At 41.2% G+C, this 21,571-nt stretch overlaps 1 protein-coding gene across 3 annotated transcripts in view; it reads right to left on the minus strand.

Moving 5' to 3' along the window:
* Positions 1-292: 292 nt before the first annotated feature.
* The window catches only part of Nab1 (NGFI-A binding protein 1), a 38,036-nt gene continuing 16,757 nt past the window's right edge, over positions 293-21,571 (minus strand). For 2 of the 3 annotated variants that reach the window (XM_052192378.1, XM_052192377.1), the window contains exons 3-8: positions 20,397-20,530; positions 19,114-19,165; positions 9,793-9,882; positions 7,794-7,950; positions 5,255-5,371; positions 293-2,246 (exon numbers count right to left, since the gene is read on the minus strand). In XM_052192378.1, the coding sequence (XP_052048338.1) occupies positions 2,158-2,246; positions 5,255-5,371; positions 7,794-7,950; positions 9,793-9,882; positions 19,114-19,165; positions 20,397-20,530 (639 nt within the window). In that variant the 3' untranslated portion in view covers positions 293-2,157. The remainder of the gene's footprint in view (positions 2,247-5,254; positions 5,372-7,793; positions 7,951-9,792; positions 9,883-19,113; positions 19,166-20,396; positions 20,531-21,571) is intronic. The other variant, XM_052192379.1, reaches the window with a different exon arrangement.

The raw sequence follows: 21,571 nt of genomic DNA on the forward strand, positions 1-21,571 counted from the left end.
ATTTCAAAAGTGAAATGTATGGACCACACACTAGGAGAAGTCTCCCCAGGTAACCACCACCTGTCTGGTCCACAGAGTGAGTTCAAGGCCAGCTGGGGGCAAGTTAGTAAACCTGTCTCAGAAGAAAAAAGTAATGTGAGTGCTGGGCCTCTGACTTAGTGGGAGAGTCTCTGGATTCAACCCTCAGTGCCACAGAAAGAAAAAAGGTAGAAGCTCATACCATCCCCTGACATGCTGTAAGGAAGCAGTATAGACAAACATCATGTGCTATGCAAAGGACTCTTAGTAAGAATTTTTGAGGCAGAGAAATCCTTTATTGCCACAGGAAGCAAGTGCACTCATGTCTTCAACAGTTTTAAGAATCACAGAAATGCAGAATCCACACAATAAAGACTAACACAGACTTAGGGAGAAATGGTCCCTTGGGTTATATTGGCTGTAATACTGAGGTAACCAATTGACCTTGTTCAGTGGAAATATCTTAAAAGAAATGAAAAAAAAAACCACTAGTTATAACATCTAATTTATATATCATTCAAATAAAAATATATTATTTGTTTAATGTATAGCAAGTTTAATACATTAGTGTTCACAAGATAAAAATTGTATTCTATTGAAAATTTGTGGTGTGTGTGTGTGTGTGTGCTTCTTTATCTCTAAGCTTGGAAGTCAGAAAAGTATGCTACTTAAGGAGACTTTCTTCTGGATTTAAAAATGCAGGTTCTAGGTCCAGGAGAGACAATTATCAGCTGGAAGACTACTGCATCTTTTAAGACTTGCACGTTAAAATCTACAAACTTGAACTGTAAGACATAGTTTCTTTTTCTTTTTCATTTTTTTTTTGTAAAAAAAAAAAAAGGACCACAAAATTTCTCAAAATAGATTGTGGAACACAGGAAATGGTTCATGAAAGTACAGGGATACTATCCAGTGCTGTGGCTAATAGTAAACAGAACATTCTATTTAAATGGTAATCGCACTAGCTCTACACACAGTGGACAGTGAGACCACAATAATCAACCTCACAGTAGCAACAGGGGCACATGGTCTCTAAGATACTCTTTAGTGGGCAAGATACTATGGTCCAGTAGAAACATTTAGGAAGGAAAAAGCCTTGTAATAGTAGAAAAGCTGTTTACTGGTGTTTCTACTGTAAAACTCTTCTACAGATCAAATTGAAAAGTGATTATCTATGTGACAGTGCTTAGAGCCTATGGTGCAGACATCTCACCTAACATCTGGCCAATAGATTTCAGTATAACAGATTAGGAACTCATATCTCCGACAGCATGACCTAAAGCAGAACTACACACAAGACATGCACTCTATGCCCGTTCACCCACATCATCATCTTTATCACATTTAGGGCTAAATTACTATGCCTTAATTTGTTTAACATATTCTGAAATATCAGTGTTGAAGTCAAGGCTTTTACACAATAACCCATTTATTCCAAGTCCTCTGTCCAACCTTTGTTACATCTTGAGCAGCTGCCATAAATGAGGCCTACCTCAACGTGGGAATGTTACTCCAATTTTTAATTTGTGCATTGATTAAACCAATGAAAGTGACATTATTTAGTGACAGCTACATATTTCCTATTAATCAAAATCAATGTTATCAAGTATTAAACACACAGTCTTCTCCTTGGTGTAATTGTGCATACATCTTCCATCTTTCTCCAGTCACCCTGCCAATAACTACATTGCCCAGGCTTTCTTTCTATGACTGCAAAAGTTCTAAATGCTGACGAGTAACATTTATGGTAAATACACCTAGAGTAGACAACAAAATTTCAAGTAAAATGAATGGTATCCACATCTATTAGACTGCAAGGTATCAACACCTAGACTTGTTTCTATAAATTACAAGGACACGTTGTACATTCTTAAATAGTGAATGCCTACGATATTTCCACACAAGCAACTTACACAGGAAGGTCACTGGCCAGTGCCTGTTACACTGCAATGCTCCCTTGATTCCCTCTTCTGTGGTTGTTGCTTTGTCCTGCTGTCCACAGACTACTGTGTGAGTTCTTAGGCTTTGGCTATGGTCTGTGAGCTGAATGAGGCAACACTGGTTATTAAGGCTTAATCTATGATGGAGCATTATCCTTGAATCTGGTGCCATTTCCAGAGAACAGTAGGAGAATTTCAGCTATCTTGAGTCTTCGGGTTCTGTTTTAATAACTTTCTTTTCCAAGGTGAATGCAGAGTGAGGATAGTCTTTTAAAATCCCAAGGTTCTCTGCATAAAACAAAACCAGAAAGAGTTTGGAATTTGAAATCAGTGGACTACAAACTCAAGTTATTAAACTCCAAATGTCCTAGCAAACATTAACTATTCACAATTATGAAGTTCCAGATGGAATTTTATAGTTGCTAAAAGTCTGGGTTCAGCCAGGTGGTGGTGACACATGCCTGTAATCCCAGCACTCTGGAAGGCAGAGGCAGGCAGATTTCTGAGTTCGAGGCCAGCCTGGTCTACAGAGAGAGTTCCAGGATAGCCAGAGCCATACAGAGAAAACCTGTCTTGAAAAAACCAAATCCAAAAAAACCAAAAAAAAAAAAAAGTCTGGATTCTGGCTGAACATGGTAGTGATGTGTTTCCAGGACTCAGGGAGGCTGAGGGAGGAGGACTGCTTCAAGTTTCTGGTCAATGTGGGCTATCTGCAGAGTACCCAGCCATCCAGGGTCACACAGCAAGAGCCCGTGTCATGAAAAACAAACAAAAATAAAGACAAACACAAACAAAAACAAAACAAAACCCAGTTTTATTTAGACTCCAACTGCACCAACTTCTAGGTAAGAACTAATTGGGTTAACTACACAGCTGAGCTTTGTGTCCCTACCTGTAAAATGAGGAGAGTATAGACATAGAATAGGATGAGTGACAAGGGCAAGACACACAGATATCGACAGACCTTTCTTAATTTATTTTATGTGAATTGGTATTTTGCCTGCATGAAGGTGTTGGAACCCTGGGGGCAGAATAACAAAGTGGTGAGCTGCCAGGCGGATATTGGGAATTGAACCCACATACTCTGGACCCTGAGTCAGTGCTCTTAATTACTGAGTCATCTCTCCAGCCTCCAGAGAGACCTTTCCAAAAATGCTTAGTTCACTGTGTTAAGCACATCGAATCAAACTGGTCACTTACATACAAACGTTAATAGCTAAAATATTTATCATTAAAATGAGACAGAAATACAACTTCAATTTAATTATAAAACCATTTCTAAAAGTTCCTCTAGCCATGGGATTAAAAATTAGGGTAAGTGGGAATGAATAATAGTTCCATGGAGTCTTATGGATAGTTCTTTCAACACTATACTTTAGATACATGCAAACATAGGGACATTACAACACACTCACACATAACACACAACCCACCCACAATACACACACAACCTTGAAAGGACTTTAGAAAGGGAACCAATGCTCCTACCTTGAATGTAGGTTGTTCAATATATGCAAGAACTCTCTCTATACAATAAGGGATTTAAAATTGCACTGAGGAGTAAGAAAACGGCCACAGTACTTTCTTACCAGTCATACAACGCATACCCTCTTGTTTACATAAGCCCTGTGAGGTATTCACTTTACAGGTGTATCTGTGAAAAGCAGGGATTTCTTGGTCAAGTGACCTGGCTCATGCTGCGTGGGAACTGTGTTATTTCTACTCATTTTTTAAAAAGAAAGCATTTCTCAGTGGACGGATACTGGGTACTTATCAACAGTGTCCAGGACAATGGTCTGGAGGCACTGACTAACTCGAATGGATTCCATGCAGTTTTTTGTTCTGTAGGTGGGGTCTGGGGGAATGCTTTCATTTTGCTTTCTTCTTCGTTTTTATTTTAAAGATGTACTTATTTTATATATGTAATCCCGCTGTTGCTATTAGTCGTGGGTCACCATGTGCTTGCTGAGAATTGAACTCAGGACCTCTGAAAGGGCATTTAGTGCTCTTAACTGCTGAGCCATCTCTCCAGACCTATTTATTCTTTTTTTTTTTTTTAAGAGAAGTTGGGTGAGTGAGTAATGAGGTTGGGGGAGCATCTGGGGGAGGCTGTGGGAGGAGAGAAATATGATCAAAGTATATTGTGTAAAACTCTCAAAAAAAACTAACTAAAATTAAATCTTAAAAAAAAAAAAAGTCAAGGGGCTGGAGAGATGGCTCAGTGGTTAAGAGCACTGACTGCTCTCCCAGTGGTCCTGAGTTCAAATCCCAGCAACCATGTGGTGGCTCACAACCATCTGCAATAGGATCTGATGCCCTCTTCTGGTGTGTCTGAAGATAGCAACAATGTACTCAGATATATAAAATACATAATTCTTTAAAAAAAAAAAAGCTGGGCGGTGAGTGGTGGTGCACACCTTTAATCCCAGCACCTGGGAGGCAGAGGCAGGTGGATTTCTGAGTTCGAGGCCAGCCTGGTCTACAGAGTGAGTTCCAGGACAGCCAGGGCTATAAAGAGAAACCCTGTCTCAGAAAACAAACAAACAAAAAAGTAAAAACTCTTCCTTAGGAATTATTTTGTTCTGTTCTATGTAAAATCTCAGCTTACAAATATGACCAATGTAATTGCACTATTTCTTTTACATAAGGTCTTCAAAGCAATCTGGGTTTGTAGGGAACATGTGAATTTGCTAAGAGCTTTTAGGAAGAGGCTGCCTTTTCATTTAATCCTCAATTGACCATCAGCTGTAAATACAGGTTCCTCCCAACTTAACATGCAAACCCAGTGAACTGTCCTATCTCAGCTTCCCCAGCTATAAAATCAGCAGCTGTGACTAAGTGATTCCTAAGTCACTATTCAAAGACTGAATGATACCAGATTCTCCTCACTGGTGTGGGCATCCACTATCTAATGCTATTTGATTCATTTAAAAAGAGTACACAAATGTGCTTATCATTTGAGATACCTGTCAACCTCACCCTAAAATGCATCTGCACAAAAAGTCAGGTGCTGGTACTCAAGGCTCTCTCAGACAAGGACCAATGCAGCTCATGCCTGCAACAGACCACAGCATGTTTACAAAGCAAAGCCAGTCAAATTGTCTTAACCTTTACAGCCCTTCCACATCATTCCTTATAATATTATAATTCTCAAAGAGGCTGGCTAGTATTTTGGCGATCTATAATTTCCAAAGGGAACCGACAAGTAACCCAGTTCAGTGGGGACAGAAGCAGGAGAGATCGAAGGGGAAGGGAATGCTGTTCAGGTTTTCTCTGGTGGCAGATTCCATTCTCACCTGATGAGTGGGACTTCGCCTCACTGGAGTAAAGCCTACTCAGCTCCCCATCCACCACAAAATGATGGGGCTGTCTGTTCTGCACACTAGGAATTCGGAGATTCAAAGGTCTTTCTCCTGATACAAGGAAAGAAAGAAAAAGAAAAAAACATGAAGTAACATTTTAAACAGTCACTGTGTTTTGTGTTGTTTGGTTTCTGTTTGATTTTTATAGATAAGCATTCACAAGTTGCCAGAACACACCTTACTGAAACCAAGAAGACTCAAGAGGCTCTGCAGCATTGGTAATAGCCAGGAAATTTAAAATAATAATTTAGGAGGAAAATGGCAAGTCATTAATTTTAGTGCCTGGTGCATACAAACTGTTGGGGTTTATAAGAGCTAAGATGAACCAAACAAGAGTGGACATTTCTAGAAATGTCCTCTAAGACTGAGTTAATCAGCTCCTCTGTAGGACATTTTCCTTAATAACCATATACCAGGGCATGCCATTAACTAACCACACATTTAATAGCAGAAAGGCAGAGAATGCTTTGGGCCAATTATAGTTTTGTTTTGTTTTGCTTTTTTTTTTTTTAAAAAACATAATCCATGAAAAAGTAATTAGTAAAAATACTGTAAAATGCTTTATACATTATATTATCTGTTGCAGCAAATTACACTCCCACAGTAAGTTATCCTAGTGTTATGAATTAATCACCATCAAATCGTTCATAATTGTCTTTGCTTATATGTCAATTCTTAGCTACTAAGAAGGGTCAGAGAAGCTAAAGAAGATCTTAGCTAAAACATTTCTGTCAAGTGTTAGAAAGGAAATCTTTGTTTTACTCTGGTGTTGTGGTGGAAGGTGACATTTCATTTCATGGCTAGAGAATGCTTACTAACAAGGTATTCTTATTTAGATTGGAAAAAAAATCTTTGCCAATACACGTCAGACGGGGTTAATATCCATGACATATAAAGGAGTGCAGAAATCAGTCACAAAAAACTAACCTTCCAATTGATAACTGAACTTATGAAATGGCAAGGTAATTCTGCAAAGAAGAAATATATACCACCCATGAATATCCAGAAAACGACTCAACATAATCAGCTATCATGTAAATGCAAATTAAAATTAAATTCTGCATCACTTGAGTTGGAGTGGCTAACACTGAGCAAGCATGTGTCAGAGAGGACAGAGGGCAAGGAATCCCTACTCACTGCTGGTGGCAGTGAATGCTGGTGCTGCGACCTTGGAAAGCAGTATGGAGGGGTCTCAAAAACCTAAAAACAACCTCCCTGTAGCCCAGCCCAGCCCTACCACACCTGAATACACGCCTGCAGTGTTCTGGAAACCCTACAACACAGATGTGCACACATCTGCTTATCACTGTACTCCTCAACAGCCAAGATCATCAGGCCCAGATGTCCCCCAGCAGAAGAATGGATAAGGAACTTGAGGCATAGCTGCACAGGGGAGTTTTATTCAGCCAGGGAGAAAAGTGAAATGATAAAGCTCACTGGGAAGCGCGTGAAGCAAGGGAAAATGGCCTGGGGATCAATTACATTAGGGGAAGTAAGCCAAACTGAGAGACAAACTCCATAGTTTCTTTGGTGTGTGTGTGTGTGTGTGTGTGTGTGTGTGTGTGATGAAACCAGAAATGGGATGATAGGCAGAAGGGGTTTTGGGGAGGGTGAAGGGAGAGAGGGTAGTATGGTATGTGTTACAAGAAAGGTGCTGTGAGAGGGAGGAAATACCACATCAAAGCCTGCTACTTTGTATGAACTTAAATCGTTTGAAAAAAGATGGTCTCTTACTTGGTAAAAGAAGTTATTAACACTACTAAGCACTTGCTAGAAAGTAAATAATATATAAAATAAGACAATATGAAACTACTGTTTTTCCTTCAGTATGCTATTTACTGCTATTTGAAGCTGCAGGTCCAAATTACAGGTTTACACACCATTTCTCTCTACCTGAAACTAAGCTGTGTGTAAGCAAGGTCATCTTTTGTACTGCTATGCCTTCTGGGCTTAGAGTCATGCTTGGTATACAGAAAACACTTCAAAAACAATCTTTTCAATGAGTGGATAACAAAGGCATGGGATTTTCTTCATGCTAAAGACATGAGAAAAGCCAAAAAATTTCAGAGTAGTAAAACACTCATGACTTGGCTTTCTAACACAGACTTGGAAGGCCAGAGGTTCAGTCCCAGCACTACAAGGAAACAGGTGCTATCAGCAAAGAAACAACTTCGATGGTATCTGTTTCTTTGGGGAAATGGGCTCTATACCCACATCCCTGTCCTGACCGACCCTCTACAAGACACATTTGCAAACTACAGAACAGGAATAATGACATTTAAGGATTTTTAGAAATTAAAATGTACAGGATGCAGGATGAATACTTCCCTTTGAAGATGGACTAGTGAAAATGGAGTTTCACAGATACAATCCTTTCAAAACATCAAGCTTTTAGCCCCTCCCACTCTCCCCCTTTCTCTTTGAAAGGCGCTCGCTCGCGTGGCTCTGAAGGCCAGTCCCCGCAGAGGCGCACCTTGTCCATCAGAGCTGTCAGAAGGCAGGCCGCCATCAGGGCTCTGCTCTCCAGAGCTCTGCCTGTAGAGCCCAGCCGTGAGTCTCCGCTCCTGCTGCAGCCTCTCGTAGCCGGCTTGGGCACACAGGAGCTCCATCTGCTTCGCCTTTTCAGCCTGCTAGTAAGTGAAGCAAAAATAAAGGCAGTGACTACAGCATTCTAGATTCCTTAACGGCCTAAAGGTGCCAATCTGAGACACCAGCAAATGCACTTAGTTTTATTAAACTGAGTTCACACTTCCTGTGGTATGATCGCCTCCATGAATATGAAGACATGTTTATTTATGTCATGTAAGATATCAGCTTTGTTCGAAAGGCTTCTTTTCAGTCCCATAAAGAGAAGTCTATGTAAACTCAAAGCCAATGTGACCTTCACTTTGTTTCCCAAGGTTCCGAGTCCTTTAAAGGATTTCCCCTTCTTTCTAAAAAACAAAAAGTAAGATCGTAGGAGCACCAGCAACATCTGCTGTCAACTGCTTTGAGCACGGGGTGAAATCCTGGCATCTTATTTTAGGATTTGGCATTACCCAGATTCTGCTAAGATGACAGCCTGCTTGGAGGAGAAAAGGTGTAAAATGCTTGTCTAGAAGAACAAGACAAACACACCTCCCACCAAAATTAAACAATGCAAATTATGCAGAGCTGCATCCCTGCCAGCAAGGATCTCTGCCTCCATCCCAGAGCGAAGCGGCAGTTGCCAAGCATAGACGGCTATGTTTAAAACAGAAGGCTGGTGTGTGACATGCGAAGTCACCTCTGCGTGTTTCAGAAGCTCCCTTCCTATGTTCTGCTCTAAATTACTTGCATGTGATATTCAAAGCAGTGTATCTATGACATTTGCCAATGAAGTAATAGTCAAAATGCAGATATGATTCATTATCATGTTATATAAAAGTACTATAAGAATGCCACTATATCAAATTGGTTACAAAAGTCATGATTCACAATTTTAAAAATCAATAGATGGAACACATAATGGATTAAAAAATAGAGAAAAGCCCTTACTACTTTTCTAAACATGTACAAACCAGGTCAAAGGTAACAATAACTTCATTTCAGCCAGTTAACTGAGGACATTTCAACAGGCCATTCTGGGAGGGAAAAACAGTAGCAAGGTTTGGCAATACTAGAAAGGCCCTGCAAACAGGTCTGCAGTTCTGTCTAAAAGAGACACTCACACACGGACTTTGGAAATGTCCATTTCTGAGCACATATAGTTAAAAATTTACTAAAATGTTGGGGTAGGAGGATGGCTATTGCAGCACACAGTACTGGCTGCATAAGCCTGAGAAACCAAGTTCAAACTCCTTCACCCACATGAAGAACTGAGCTGGGAGGTGTGTGCCGGGACCCCAGCAGCGGGGAGGCACATCCAGTCGGGTCCTGGGGGGCTCTGCAGCCAGCTAAGCAGAAGAAACAGGAACAAGGCCAATGAGAGCCCTGTCTCAAAACACCAAGGTGGGTGGATCTTCCACCTGGCCTCCACAAACAGGTGCACACAGGTGCACTCAGATCATTACCCTTGTGCACCCACACAAGCATCCACCCCCTCACATATACACAGAAATTAATAAAATTATCCAAACCTACACGATAATTGAACAAGTCTTCAGTAATGATTTAAATGGAGTAAGCGTTGCAATGTTGACAATGTTATTGAGATCTTGTGCTATTTTACCTAAGAGCTGTACCAAAATGGCTGTTTTCCCTGATACTCAAAGAACGTGTCACTTCCTACAGAATTACAGAGAATAAGTAGCATCTTATCAGATTTTGCTCATGAACCAAAAGGAACCAAGATGTCCCTGCTATCATGCAGATGAAGCTGAGGAGCAGAAGACATTTAAAAACAACCAGACACAAACGCAAGCCTCACAAACATCAAGCAGAAGCTCGCTGAAGCACCTGCCTACCCCCCAACCCTCAGCTATCCCCATGACAGTCCACAGCAGGGGCGTTACCTGGGAACCGAGGCCTGCAAGGTCTTCACTCTTGGCTCTGGCCTGCTGGAAGAGTGTGGGCACAGAGTCCTGGAAGTCCGGAAATCCATCCTGTGGGGCAGATCATAAGGACTGGATAGTCAGACTCTGTTACCACACAAAGCAAAAAAACTGTGCCCTCAGTGGCAAATAATCTAAGATCTTAGTGTAGAATATTGCATTTCATTCTTTTGAGCCACCATGCCTTATTTTCTACGGCGAAACTTCAAATGAACAAGATGCGGAATCCAATCATCTCCAGCACCAGCACTGGCAAGCCGACTTTGTGACCACAGAGACAAGAGTCCCAACCAGCACTGCCTCACACTGGCTCCCCTGCTCACATACACACACCAGACCTTCTGCTTCTAGTTTTATGAAAAGTGCTGAAGCATTTCCATGAAAGTAACATTTTTCTGTAGCTTTGACTATGCAGTACAAAAAACATCAAGAGGAAGAACCCTCCACCAGGAAGCCACCTTTGCTGTCTTCTAACATTGCTGCAGTGGTCCTCAACCTTCCTAATACTGCCACCTGAAAATACAGTTGCTCATGTCCTGGTGACCCTCAACCATACAATTCTGTTCTTGATATTTCACAACTGTAATTTTGCTACAGTTATAAATCCTAGAAAGCATGTGACATGTAGGATATCTGACCCCGGGAAAGGGTCACTTTACTCCAAAGGGTTCCTGACCAACAGGTTAGGATCCAGTGGTTAAAGGCCTCACTTGGATGGTATATGTGCTCTGCCCAGTGCAACTTTCCCTGCTGGGACTTGGAACTGTTGGGTTTTTAAAAATATTTTTTTGTTAATTATTTTTGTTTTGACATACGAAAGTTAATATATGACAGTTGCATAAGCTTGTGCAGTACCCTCTGTTTATATATGACAGTTGCATAAGCTTGTGTAGTACCATGATTTGTACTGCTCTAAAGTCCAAAGGGAGTTTGTTTTATAAATTCAGTAAATAGCCATATTGCCACATTTTTTTATCGTTTGTTTGTAATCTGTCTGGTAAAGACCTAAAGTAAAAGAGAAAACTAAACTGCCACCCAACTTGTATTTCCCAGTACCGTCCATGAGTCCCCTTTGTCAGGATGGGCCTACAATGACCTACCCTACTTGTCCTACCCAGTTAGTCTCTTTTGGGGGAAGGTAAAGACAAGAGAATGTTTCTGAGATGCTGAGAAGACCAACTGGGAAGAGATGATAAGATCATGGATTTATCACACGAAGGTTGCAAAATGAGAACAGTAATATATATGATATGTATGGGACACTATAATGGAGAACCTACCCACCATTAATTTTAAGTTCTTTTTGAACTGCCTGTTTGCTGTTATATAAAAGGCTGCTATCTATAAAGCTACGGGCAGCCATGATAGTTTTAGTAATGAGACCTTAAGGGAAGGCCGCTAGGGTCTCCTTACAGAAACCCTCATTACCAATGCAGCTTTCCCTCTGTGGAACAAGCTACATGCTTTTAACACAGGGTTAACAATTAAAAAACAAACCCATTACAGTAATCTAGTAGAAAAAGATGTGGTGATGTAATAAAATGTTTTTATTTTATTTTAGATATAAGATATTGGCTAGAAACAGTCTCCCATTACGGTCTTTACATGCCATGCTTTCCAATACTTGATCTACCAAATCAATTTCCTAACTAACATCGATTATCTATCTTTAATTAAAAATTTTGAAGTTTGAGATGGTCTTGTCTTAGAGCCCAGGCAAATCCAGGTTGTAGCTCAGCCTTGGCCTAGAACTCTCAACCTTGGCTCCTGAGGGCTGTAATTAAAGGCACCACAATCACAATGATCTGTTGTTTGAAGTCAGACATGAAACATGATGATTGGAAGTAAAAAGTAAATAACTCTGACCCTGTGAGATCACTCTGTCTACCTTCGTATCCAACTGTACTTTCTTAGTATTGCCGTCGCTTGCCTTTCTAGCTCCGACACTGCTGTATGGGAATGTATAAACTAATCAGGTAAAATAGAGTCAACTTTATAAAAGAGCATGAAAGTATACCATTCTCTTGGTTATTCCATTTTTCTTCTAAGAACTATTTTACTCCTACAACTCCAACCTCCACTTCAGCAAACCTTCCTCTAAGCTCAAACGAGTAGACTTGGATCAAGCCTCAAGGAGATTGCCCAACAACAGCTCTGCTGCCTTTCAGAAGCCCAGACTCTATAGGTTCCTATTTCACAGGCATTTTCTACTTAACCCTCATAAGCACTGCTCGTTTCCCCCTGTTCTGTAGCTCTAGACACCAGCTCCGAGTCTAAGCTCAATGCACACAGTCCTAACGTGAAGATATTTCTGAAACTTGACTATGAATAATAGCTATTTTTCATGAGAACTGACTGCAACTTCTCCCATTGTTGTCAAACCCAGTAATTTGTACTGGGTTTGAAATCTATTCCTATTGTTAATCCTGGGACGCAGAACAGACCCTTTTGTCCCTGGGTATATACTGTCCCATTTGTAAGAAGGACACTATAGCAGCCGTGAGGCTAATTTATTACAATCATTTTTAGGGAAACAAAAAAGTGCAATAAAAATACTTACCTCAGTGCTTGGTACATATGAATTACCCACAAAAAATATTTCTCCCATTTATAAAGTTCAGACCTGTACTGGCTGGTTTTGTGTGTCAACTTGACACAAGCTGGAGTTATCACAGAGAAAGGAGTTTCAGTTGAGGAAATACCTCCATGAAATCCAGCTGTAAGGCATTTTCTCAATTAGTGATGAAGGTGGGAGGGTCCCATTGTGGGTGGTGCCATCCCTGGGCTGGTAGTCCTCGGTTCTACAGGAAAGCAAGCTGAGCAAGCCAGGGGAAGCAAGCCAGTAAGTAACATCCCTCCATGGCCTCTGCATCAGCTCCTGCCTCCTGACCTGCTTGAGTTCCAGTCCTGACTTCCTTTGGTGATAAATAGCAACGTGGGATTAAGCTGAATAAACCTTTTCCTCCCCATCTTGTTTCTTGGTCATGATGTTTGTGCAGGAATAGAAACCCTGACTAAGACAAATTGGTACCAGCATAGTGGGATATCCCTGTGACAACCTGACCATGTTTTGGAGAAGATTGTGGAAGAACTTTGAAACTTTGAGCTAGAAGAGTCATTGGGTGTTAAGAGCTCTGTAGGATGTTCTGTGGGAGCTTGGAAGATAATGATGAGAACAGCGCAGAAGACGGAGGCCTGGCTTGTGAAATTTCAGAGGGAAGATTAAAGACTCTTATTAGGGCCCTTGCTGTTTTGATTGTGAAGATTCGGTGGTTTTGGTTAGCTGGGGCAGAAGAATTAGCTGTGATTAACAAGATACCAGAACTACTAAAACAAAAAGCCTTTGCATTACTAGGACTATTGATGCTGGTTAGCTGGAGGTAAGAAATTAGTGGTGATTAAGAAGAGACCAGCATCATTGAGGTACCATCTTCTAGGAAGTGTTTTCTGAGAGCACAATGAGGCTGTGTTCCAGAGATAGCCAAGGTTGTATCTTGTGCTGTGGCTGGACTTGGTACTGTGTAAGAATCACCCAGGTGGTACAGGTTTTGAAGGTATGAAGGGGTCCTGAGGAGCAGCTGAGGCTCGGCACTGTGAGAGGCCACAGAAGGCCATTGGTGAAGGTGCAGTCTCAGTTGCAATTGATGGCTCAGAGCTGAAGGGATCATGCAAAGTATTTGAGACTTGGCACCATGAAGAGAGCCTATGAGAGGCTATTGGTGAAACCTAGTTGCAGTGTTTTGGAGATGACAGTACCGTAAGATGACCACCAAGAACAGCAGCAGCAGTGGAGAAAAGGCAGCTGGAGCCTAGAAGACAAGGTGTGTGCTACAAAGGGCAAGGCTGGAAAAGTGATCCAGGCCCTTGGAGGAGCCCAGAAGTTCTTGAGTGGTTCCCAGACATTGGACAGTTGGAGTTTGATTTTGCTTCTGATTGTGACTGTGCCCTGATATTTCCCCCTATTGAAGGAAGAAAGTATTTTAGTGGAGCCCACAGTTAAGAAAAATTTAACTGTAAAAAGACTTTGGATATTTTAAAGGGATTGAAATTTTAATATGTAAGAATTTGCAAAGACTATGGGACGTTTTAAGTTTTTTAGACCTTAGGAGTGAATAAGAGAGGAAGGGTTGAGGCTTAATAGTGATGTGTCTCTGTGTCAAGTTGACAAGGGGTCAATTATACAAGCCCCAACACCACCAGGTTTAATTAACATAAAACAGACCAGTATAGATGACTTACCCATCTTTTTGCTATACAGAGGAAAAGAACATGTTTTAGGGATATATGCACAGTATAGCTCTCCAAGATGAGTGGGAGCTACATACTTAAAATTCTAACCAGCAGGAAAACGCTGGGAATACTGGTAGGGTAATATTTTGGTGAAAAGCACAGTGGGAATCTGAAAGCACTTGGGGACACAGCAGCTGTCAGGGAAGGCATGCTACTGTACCCTGCGGCCCACAAAGGCCATCCATCAGAGACCGGGAACACTGGGAAGGTTCTCAGAGAGAAGAAGCTGAAAAGATGGAAATGTAGATTAAGGCCTGAGTACAAAACCAGTGGGCTGTACATTGTATATCACAGCTACAGTGAGGAGAACCTGAAGGAAGTGTGCAGAGAACCTCGACAGGCACGCCCCAGATTCTGTGGGGCCTTATAGCCAATGCTACGAAATTTAAATCTTATTTTAAACAATGTAAATATCCCCTTTATTTAAATGGTAAAGAGAAGTCACGGATGCCCTCAGAGAAGGCTGCCAGGCCAGATTTTAGAAAGGCTACACCAGACACAGCTGATACTTGGTTAATGTCTGTGGTAAAGATAGAGAACGTAGCTTAGGAGTGTGTTGGAGATACTGCAATAAAGGCTACAGGGCTAGGCACAGATTACAAGGGGAACTAGAAAATGGACTGATGCTGGCAGAGACATCTTTTTCTAAGGGCTGCCATGACTTCCTTGTACATAAACCAGGTAGGTAGGTATAGTGACTTTGGACCAAAGAGTCAAGTCAGGGTTGGAGACTTACAGCAGACCAGGCATCAGCTCAACAGTGTGTTGTGGGTGGAGCTGCTGACAGAATCCCCAGATGTCCCAATATCTTAAACACTGCTTGAAGAGTATGGAGGAGGGAGGAGCTAGCCAGCCTTCTTGTGTTAGGACCAGATATGTGGTCTCTGCAAGTCAACAGCATGATTTACAGCATTCCCATGGAGACTGCAGCACCTGCTTTGCCTGCCCAGGGGAGATTTGTGGGTATTAAATGAACTATGCGGATGGCAAATGTGTCACGAGTGCCTTCTTGGTCAGCCATGAGAACACTGCAAAGCTGGGAAGGGGACCTTCAAACTTTGTACATGAAAGCTTGCTGGAAAACGGGCAGTTAGTGCTCCATTGCTTATAACGAGAAACAAGGTATCTGGAATATCCAACAGAGAAACAACAGGGAGATATCTCTAAGAGACCAGTATACTGGTAGAAGAATAGCTTGGTCTTTACTGTATTTGGTACAAGGCTTATTTTGGATCTCTGTAGCCTTCTTTCTGGCACCAGCTGTACCACGCTATGAGCGATTTATCTCCACACTGATGGCTGCTTGCATTAACCACAGCGTTCCCTTGGTGATGAGGATCTGGGTCTCAGCAATGAGAATGTAAGATGCATGTTTGACCTAATTAGTCTCACCCCTTTGGTCTCCTCTCTCTCTTCCCCACCAAGCGCCAGAAAGCTGCTCTAAAGCCGCTGCCCAGGTGTCCTGGAGCGATGCAGGGCGGCAGGTGTTCTTCACCCTAAGTGTGCGTTTTCCCCTTTCTCCATTCACGCTTTCAGTATGAATAGCAGGCTGCACTGTTTCTGCTTTTCTGATCCAGAGAGAAGAGCCTACTTCAGACTCCACCAGCTTTCCTTTCATGGGCTTAGTCACTGTGTAGGTGGATGCTGACCCTCCCCCTCACTCCCCGCTGCCCCGAGCAGCTGGCTGGCAGATGTTTCCTCTTTCTTGTTGAAACCCAGTTCTTAGACTTTTCCAATCTGTTAACAAAGAAGTTTCTTCCATCCAGCCATGTCTGTACTCTCTACTCCACAGGGACAGAGCAGTCAGTCACCCCTCATGTCTGTCCTGCTCTGTACTCTACTCCACAGGGACAGAGATGTCATCCCTCATATCTGTCCTCGTTCTAGCAATTCCAGCAAATTAGGACAACTAACAAGTAAAAGACACACAGCACACAGTCTCACACAGTCTATCTATGCAGTCAGTGGCCTTCACCAGTCTCCCCCTCTAAGAGGCTCCTTTGGACGCTGGAATTACTGGAGATAATGACAGTTTGTTCTTAAACCAAAAAGAAAGGTTACCAGCTGACTCTTCTTTTAACCAGCATTTTAAACCTTTAAGCAAAGACAATACAACCAGGGATCCTAGCTCTTAACCTTTCATGTTCATGATGAACAGTCAAGCCATCTTACCCTGTCATAGGAAGAATATAAATAAGTCAGACTAACTTCTATGGATATCTTTCCAACATACTCTTTATTCTCTTTCTAAACAGGAAGCTCTCTTTCATATTATTTTGCAGTTACACTGTTAAATTTTCTACTCAGAACTTACAGTTGTTTACCAGGCAGTTGTCCTTAGATTAGAAAATAGTAGCCACCATTGCCTTCCTGAAAGACCACCAGTGCTACACACACTTTTCCTTCACAACCACAGGGCAGAGACAAGGTTCTAAGTCCAACAGAACTGTTCTGTGCAGGCGAGCCAATCATATTGAACTACTTATCTTCAGAGAGAGATTTCAAGGAATTGAACATTTACAGCTAATGTAATAACCCAACACTCTCAAGTGGGATAAACTCAAACTGCTGCAGAAAGAAGTTGCTTAAGTTTCAGCTCAGGGCCACTGAGAGGTTTAAACAATGATTCATGCAGCCTAAAAGCACTAAAAGCAGCTCCAATCAGTCATGGCCATGTGCTTCAGTGTGAAGCAGTAGAGCTTACATGAAGAGCAGACCAAGTCATATCCACAGATTTAATTTAGACCACTTGTTTACATTAGAATCAGGCTACCCAGATAGAGAATAACAGAGCTCTTACCTGTGTGCCTCCTACCACATGATGTGTTTATAGCGTTGCTTTGCATTGAACAGGCATGAACAACAGCTGTTATTGGACCACTGAGATCCAATGCTGAAAAGAGCAGCAGCCATTGCCAGATCTGCATCTTATCTCCTTAAGTGCTTCAACAACACAGGCCACACAGTGTCTGTATTCACCTGTTTCATCTCAGTAGAGCCACAGTCAAATCTATAAGAACCTTCTTGCAGTTATCTTGGCCTGCAGTATGATTAAACTGCTTTACTACCTTTCACCATGGCCTGTTAGACAATGTCAACAAGCCTTCTGAACTGGGACTGACCATTGTGAACCGTTCTCCCTAGTGAACATCAAGACAATAGCCAGGTGTACCACATGCCTTTAGTCCAAGCACGCAGAAGGCAGAAGCAGGTGGGTTTCTGTGAGTTCAAGGGTAGCCTGTTCTGCAAAGCTAGTTCTATGACAGCCAGGGTTACACAGAGAAACACTGTCTTGAAAATCAGGGTTTTTGTCCCTCAGTAACTGACTTTTGGGGCCCTGGATAAATAAATTAAAAAACAAAAACATTAAAGGCAGACATGAGCACAACTTAAAAGAGAATTGTCCCTTAGGAACAAAATATTTATGTGAGAACCTAAGGACAAAGATTTTTGTTTGTCTGCTTGTTTTAAGAAGTAAAAGGTGAATCACAGTCATTCACTGTTTTATCTAAGAGCTGTTATTCATGCCTGTTCAATGCAAAGCCACACTATACACTCACCGTGTGGTAAGAGGCACACAGGTAAGAGCCCTATTCTTCTCTAGCACAGCAGACCAATTCTAGATTATACACGAGCATTCAGGAAGTCATAATCGTAAGTGCTATGAATCAAGCTGGACAACAGCCAGAGTGTGATTTGGGAGACACAAGCCACCTCCCCCCCACAAACTGTGGCCACCTAGGCTGGGGTTTGGTGGTGGATGCTAGGAACACTGAGCTTGACAGTCCCAGCCATGGGCTGGTGTTAGTCTGTGCAGCTGGAAGCAGAAACTGAATGTTAAACAGCAAAGACCAGAAGCAAGCAGGAGCCAGGCTGTGAGGGTCGCAGATACCTCCCACGTTAGGTTTCCTCACAGGGATGGAAAGCCACTGGGAGCAAAGCAAGAAAAAAGGTATGTTTTGATAAGATAATTCTGGCTTGGTACCAGAGAAGGACTCTGCCATACAGACGCTAAGAAAGGATCATGAGGTGATTGATTGCCAGGGTGGTCAGCCATGACTGAACTGCTAGAACCTGACATTAAATAATGGGGTAGACCAGAGAGCCCAAGTCCATAACTACACCCAAGAGGGAAGGAAGAGGGGGGCACTGTGATTAGAACTTCCATTCTGCTGTAAACTAGACTTAGGAAAGATGCAACCCAAACTGAGGAAGGGTAGTTCTGAAACCATCGGTACCTCAAGAACTCTTAAGAGATGCATGTTTTCTTGTTCAGTGTCCATCCTACCACTCCCAAGTTAAAACAGTCTCAACAGAGTCTCTTGAGAAATGTTTTAAGTACAGAAATGTTTCCACAACTATAGCTACTGAGCTGTTGGTTCCCAACGAAAACACAGAGCCCCAAAAGTCAGTTACTGAGGGACATGCCAGCTAATGATAGGAGAGGAAAAAGCTGTTTAAACAATGAGGATTTTCCAGTCTATAAGACATTAATGTGGAAATCAACTTTTGATAAACCAGGTATCAATCTAGTCAGTACAGGTTCCTTTAAGAATCTTCTGGGGGAAGAGATCAGAGAGATGGCTCTGTTGTTAAGTGCATTGGCTGCTCCTCCTGAGGACAGGGACACAGTGGCTCACAACCAGATACATCTCCAGCTCTAGGGAGTCTAACGCCCTCTTCTGGTGCACATGGACACTGTGTACATGTGGCACAGGACATGAATGCAGGCAAAACACCCACACACATAAAAATAAAAATAATGAAATCTCAAAAACACTAAAAAAAACTTCCTGGGTTTGTTCACTGAGATTACTACAAGTACTTCGGAATAACAAATTCTATATTGCTTTTAAGATGTAAAATTTTATTTACTGAATTATACAGTCATTCTTTTGTGTCTGAACTAGGAAACTTTAATATTACTTTGGTGATCTTATTATAAATGAAGCAAAACTTATTAACATACCAATGTATTACATATATCCATACCTCTATTTTAATTCTCTTTGGAGATAATTCATCTCTTTCACCACATTTTAACCTAAAGGGAAGGGAGAAAGAAAAAGTTTGAGAAGATAGCTAATTGTATTACTGAATGATTTTAGTCTGTAACATTCCCTCAGAATATGAGATTCTGAAACCATAACATGAAAAATGACTTAAGTATCCATTTACATAATGTCCTGTTATTTCCAAGCTAATATTAAGGGATTAATACCATTACATGCTGTAGAAAGCCTCTGACCTGAGAACTTGACCAGAGAAAGTGCTACTTCACAACAATCTAATAACAACAACGTTATCAAGGAATGCCTCCTTAGAATTAAGCGGGAACCATTTAAAACATAATGATAAAAATGGTCATTTGAAATTAATGCATCAGACTGTATGAAATAAGACCACTTTCTTACCTGCCTTGGAAGTCTCCCTTCTGGGGACTATCTCAGAATTGCTATACCTATGACACGCACCACCAGTGCTAGGATACCCCATTCTTTGAGGCAACACCTTGATATGCATATATAGTTGTATATATTCTTTCCAACTAAACCATAAGAATTCAAACTTATAAAGACACTAAAATATAAACAGTGTATCTTGGAATAGGCAAAAGGCAATTTTATTTATTATGGTATTATTTCCAATAACAGAAGACTGCACACATAACTAAGAAAGGAAGCATTTTTCTCCCAGTCATCACCAAGTCTGGCTGTTAATGGGTGTATCACTGTGTCTGAAGGGCTGTGAGACCACATCATCATGCCCAGGTCTATAGCATAGAATGTCTACACCATGGCAAGAGCTCTACAGTTCTGGAGACTATAACTTTCAAAGGAAGTGGTATAGGAGGATTAAGCAAAAACCAGAGGCTGCTTTAAGATCAGAATCTCTAGTGGCCACAGAGTAGTGGGCTGCTGCAGACAAATTACATATAGTTTAATTATTTCCAAGTCCAGAGAAAGGTTCTGGGATGTCTTCAGCAAGAACACGTAATAAATGTTTGAGCAGGTAGATTTAGCAACTGAATTCAACATCATACTATTCAACATCATCTATTCAAATAGCAAATGGTACCCATTAATACAAACATTTTTTTATGTTTTTATTTCCAGTTTAAAGTAATTTAATTAAAAAGATGTCTTTGAAACAATGTTTTTGAAAGATCTACATGAGTCATAATCTTAACTTTCTCAGAAATATTCACATTCTATCTATGAGGAATGTTTCAAACTGCCTCTACCCACTGTGCAAATGGCCGGCTCTCGCCTTACCTGGTGGTCCTGTACGTGTACTTGTAGGTAACTTCTCGAGAAACCTGCCTGGCCAGGGCAAAAAGCTCATCTCTTCTTGTCAGCAGGGCATTGTCCTTCACACAGAGCTGAGCGGCTGCCTCATTAACAGTAAGCTCAACATGCAAAAGAAAAGTTTTCAAAAGTATAAGGATCTCTTCTTCATTAGATAACAAAAAAGCTCACGTCTTTACAGGAAGAAATAATGCATAAAATCCCCCCTTATTCTTGTATCAGCCTTCAGAAGAGAGAGCTGACTTTCAGTCTTCTAGAGCCAAAACAATCTGAATAAAGCATACTTTTACCACCTGTATTTATTTATTCTATATTTTTGACTAGGTTGGGGACTTTATGAATGATAAGTATTTTGTATCACATTTCTCTTCTAAAAAAACAAAACTGATTTTTGAAATGGTAACAATCTTTCTTTAGCTAACCCTGTATACACAGAGCCTAGCAGCATTTCTCATGTGCACTGACACAAAAGTTTCTGATGCAACACTAATCAGATCACTTAAACAGCAAAGCTGTGACAAGTCAGACTGGCACTGGAAAAGCGATGACTCAGACTTTTTTATATTTACTTAATACCTGCTAAAATATTGCTGCTGGCTGATCAAACACCTATACTAAAACTTACAATAGGAAATATTATGGTAAACATGAAAGTTCTAACTTGTTAACATGCTCATATGTTCCCCGTAGCTGAGTCAAGTAGATGCAGGGGACTGTTGGCAGATAAGCCACACTTCTTTATAAAGCAAGAAATGTCCTCAGTCAGTGTGGGCAATGGCTTCCAGGGGCTTCTAAGCCTTTTGAGAAATGTGAGTTCAGTCAAAGAAATTAGTCATGAGAAGCAAGGCCAATGAGACGGTCCAGTGGGTAACGGAGCTTGTCCATTGTCACCAAGCCTTCTCGCCTACGTTCATTCTCCAGGACCAGCATGTTAAAGAGAAGCAATTATCTTGTAATTCACTTAAAAATCATTAGAAAAAAATAGCAGGGGTAAGGGAGATTCACTCACAAGAGTCAGAAATCATAAAATAAAAAATAAAATATCAAAACTTTAAGAATAGTGAATCCTTGCACAGTGAATACTCAAGAGCTACAACTGTTTAAATCAGAAATATAAGAATAACAGAATATTAATGAACCCA

This window comes from Apodemus sylvaticus, chromosome 9 (genome assembly GCF_947179515.1).
Source record: "Apodemus sylvaticus chromosome 9, mApoSyl1.1, whole genome shotgun sequence".
Lineage (NCBI taxonomy): Eukaryota > Metazoa > Chordata > Mammalia > Rodentia > Muridae > Apodemus > Apodemus sylvaticus.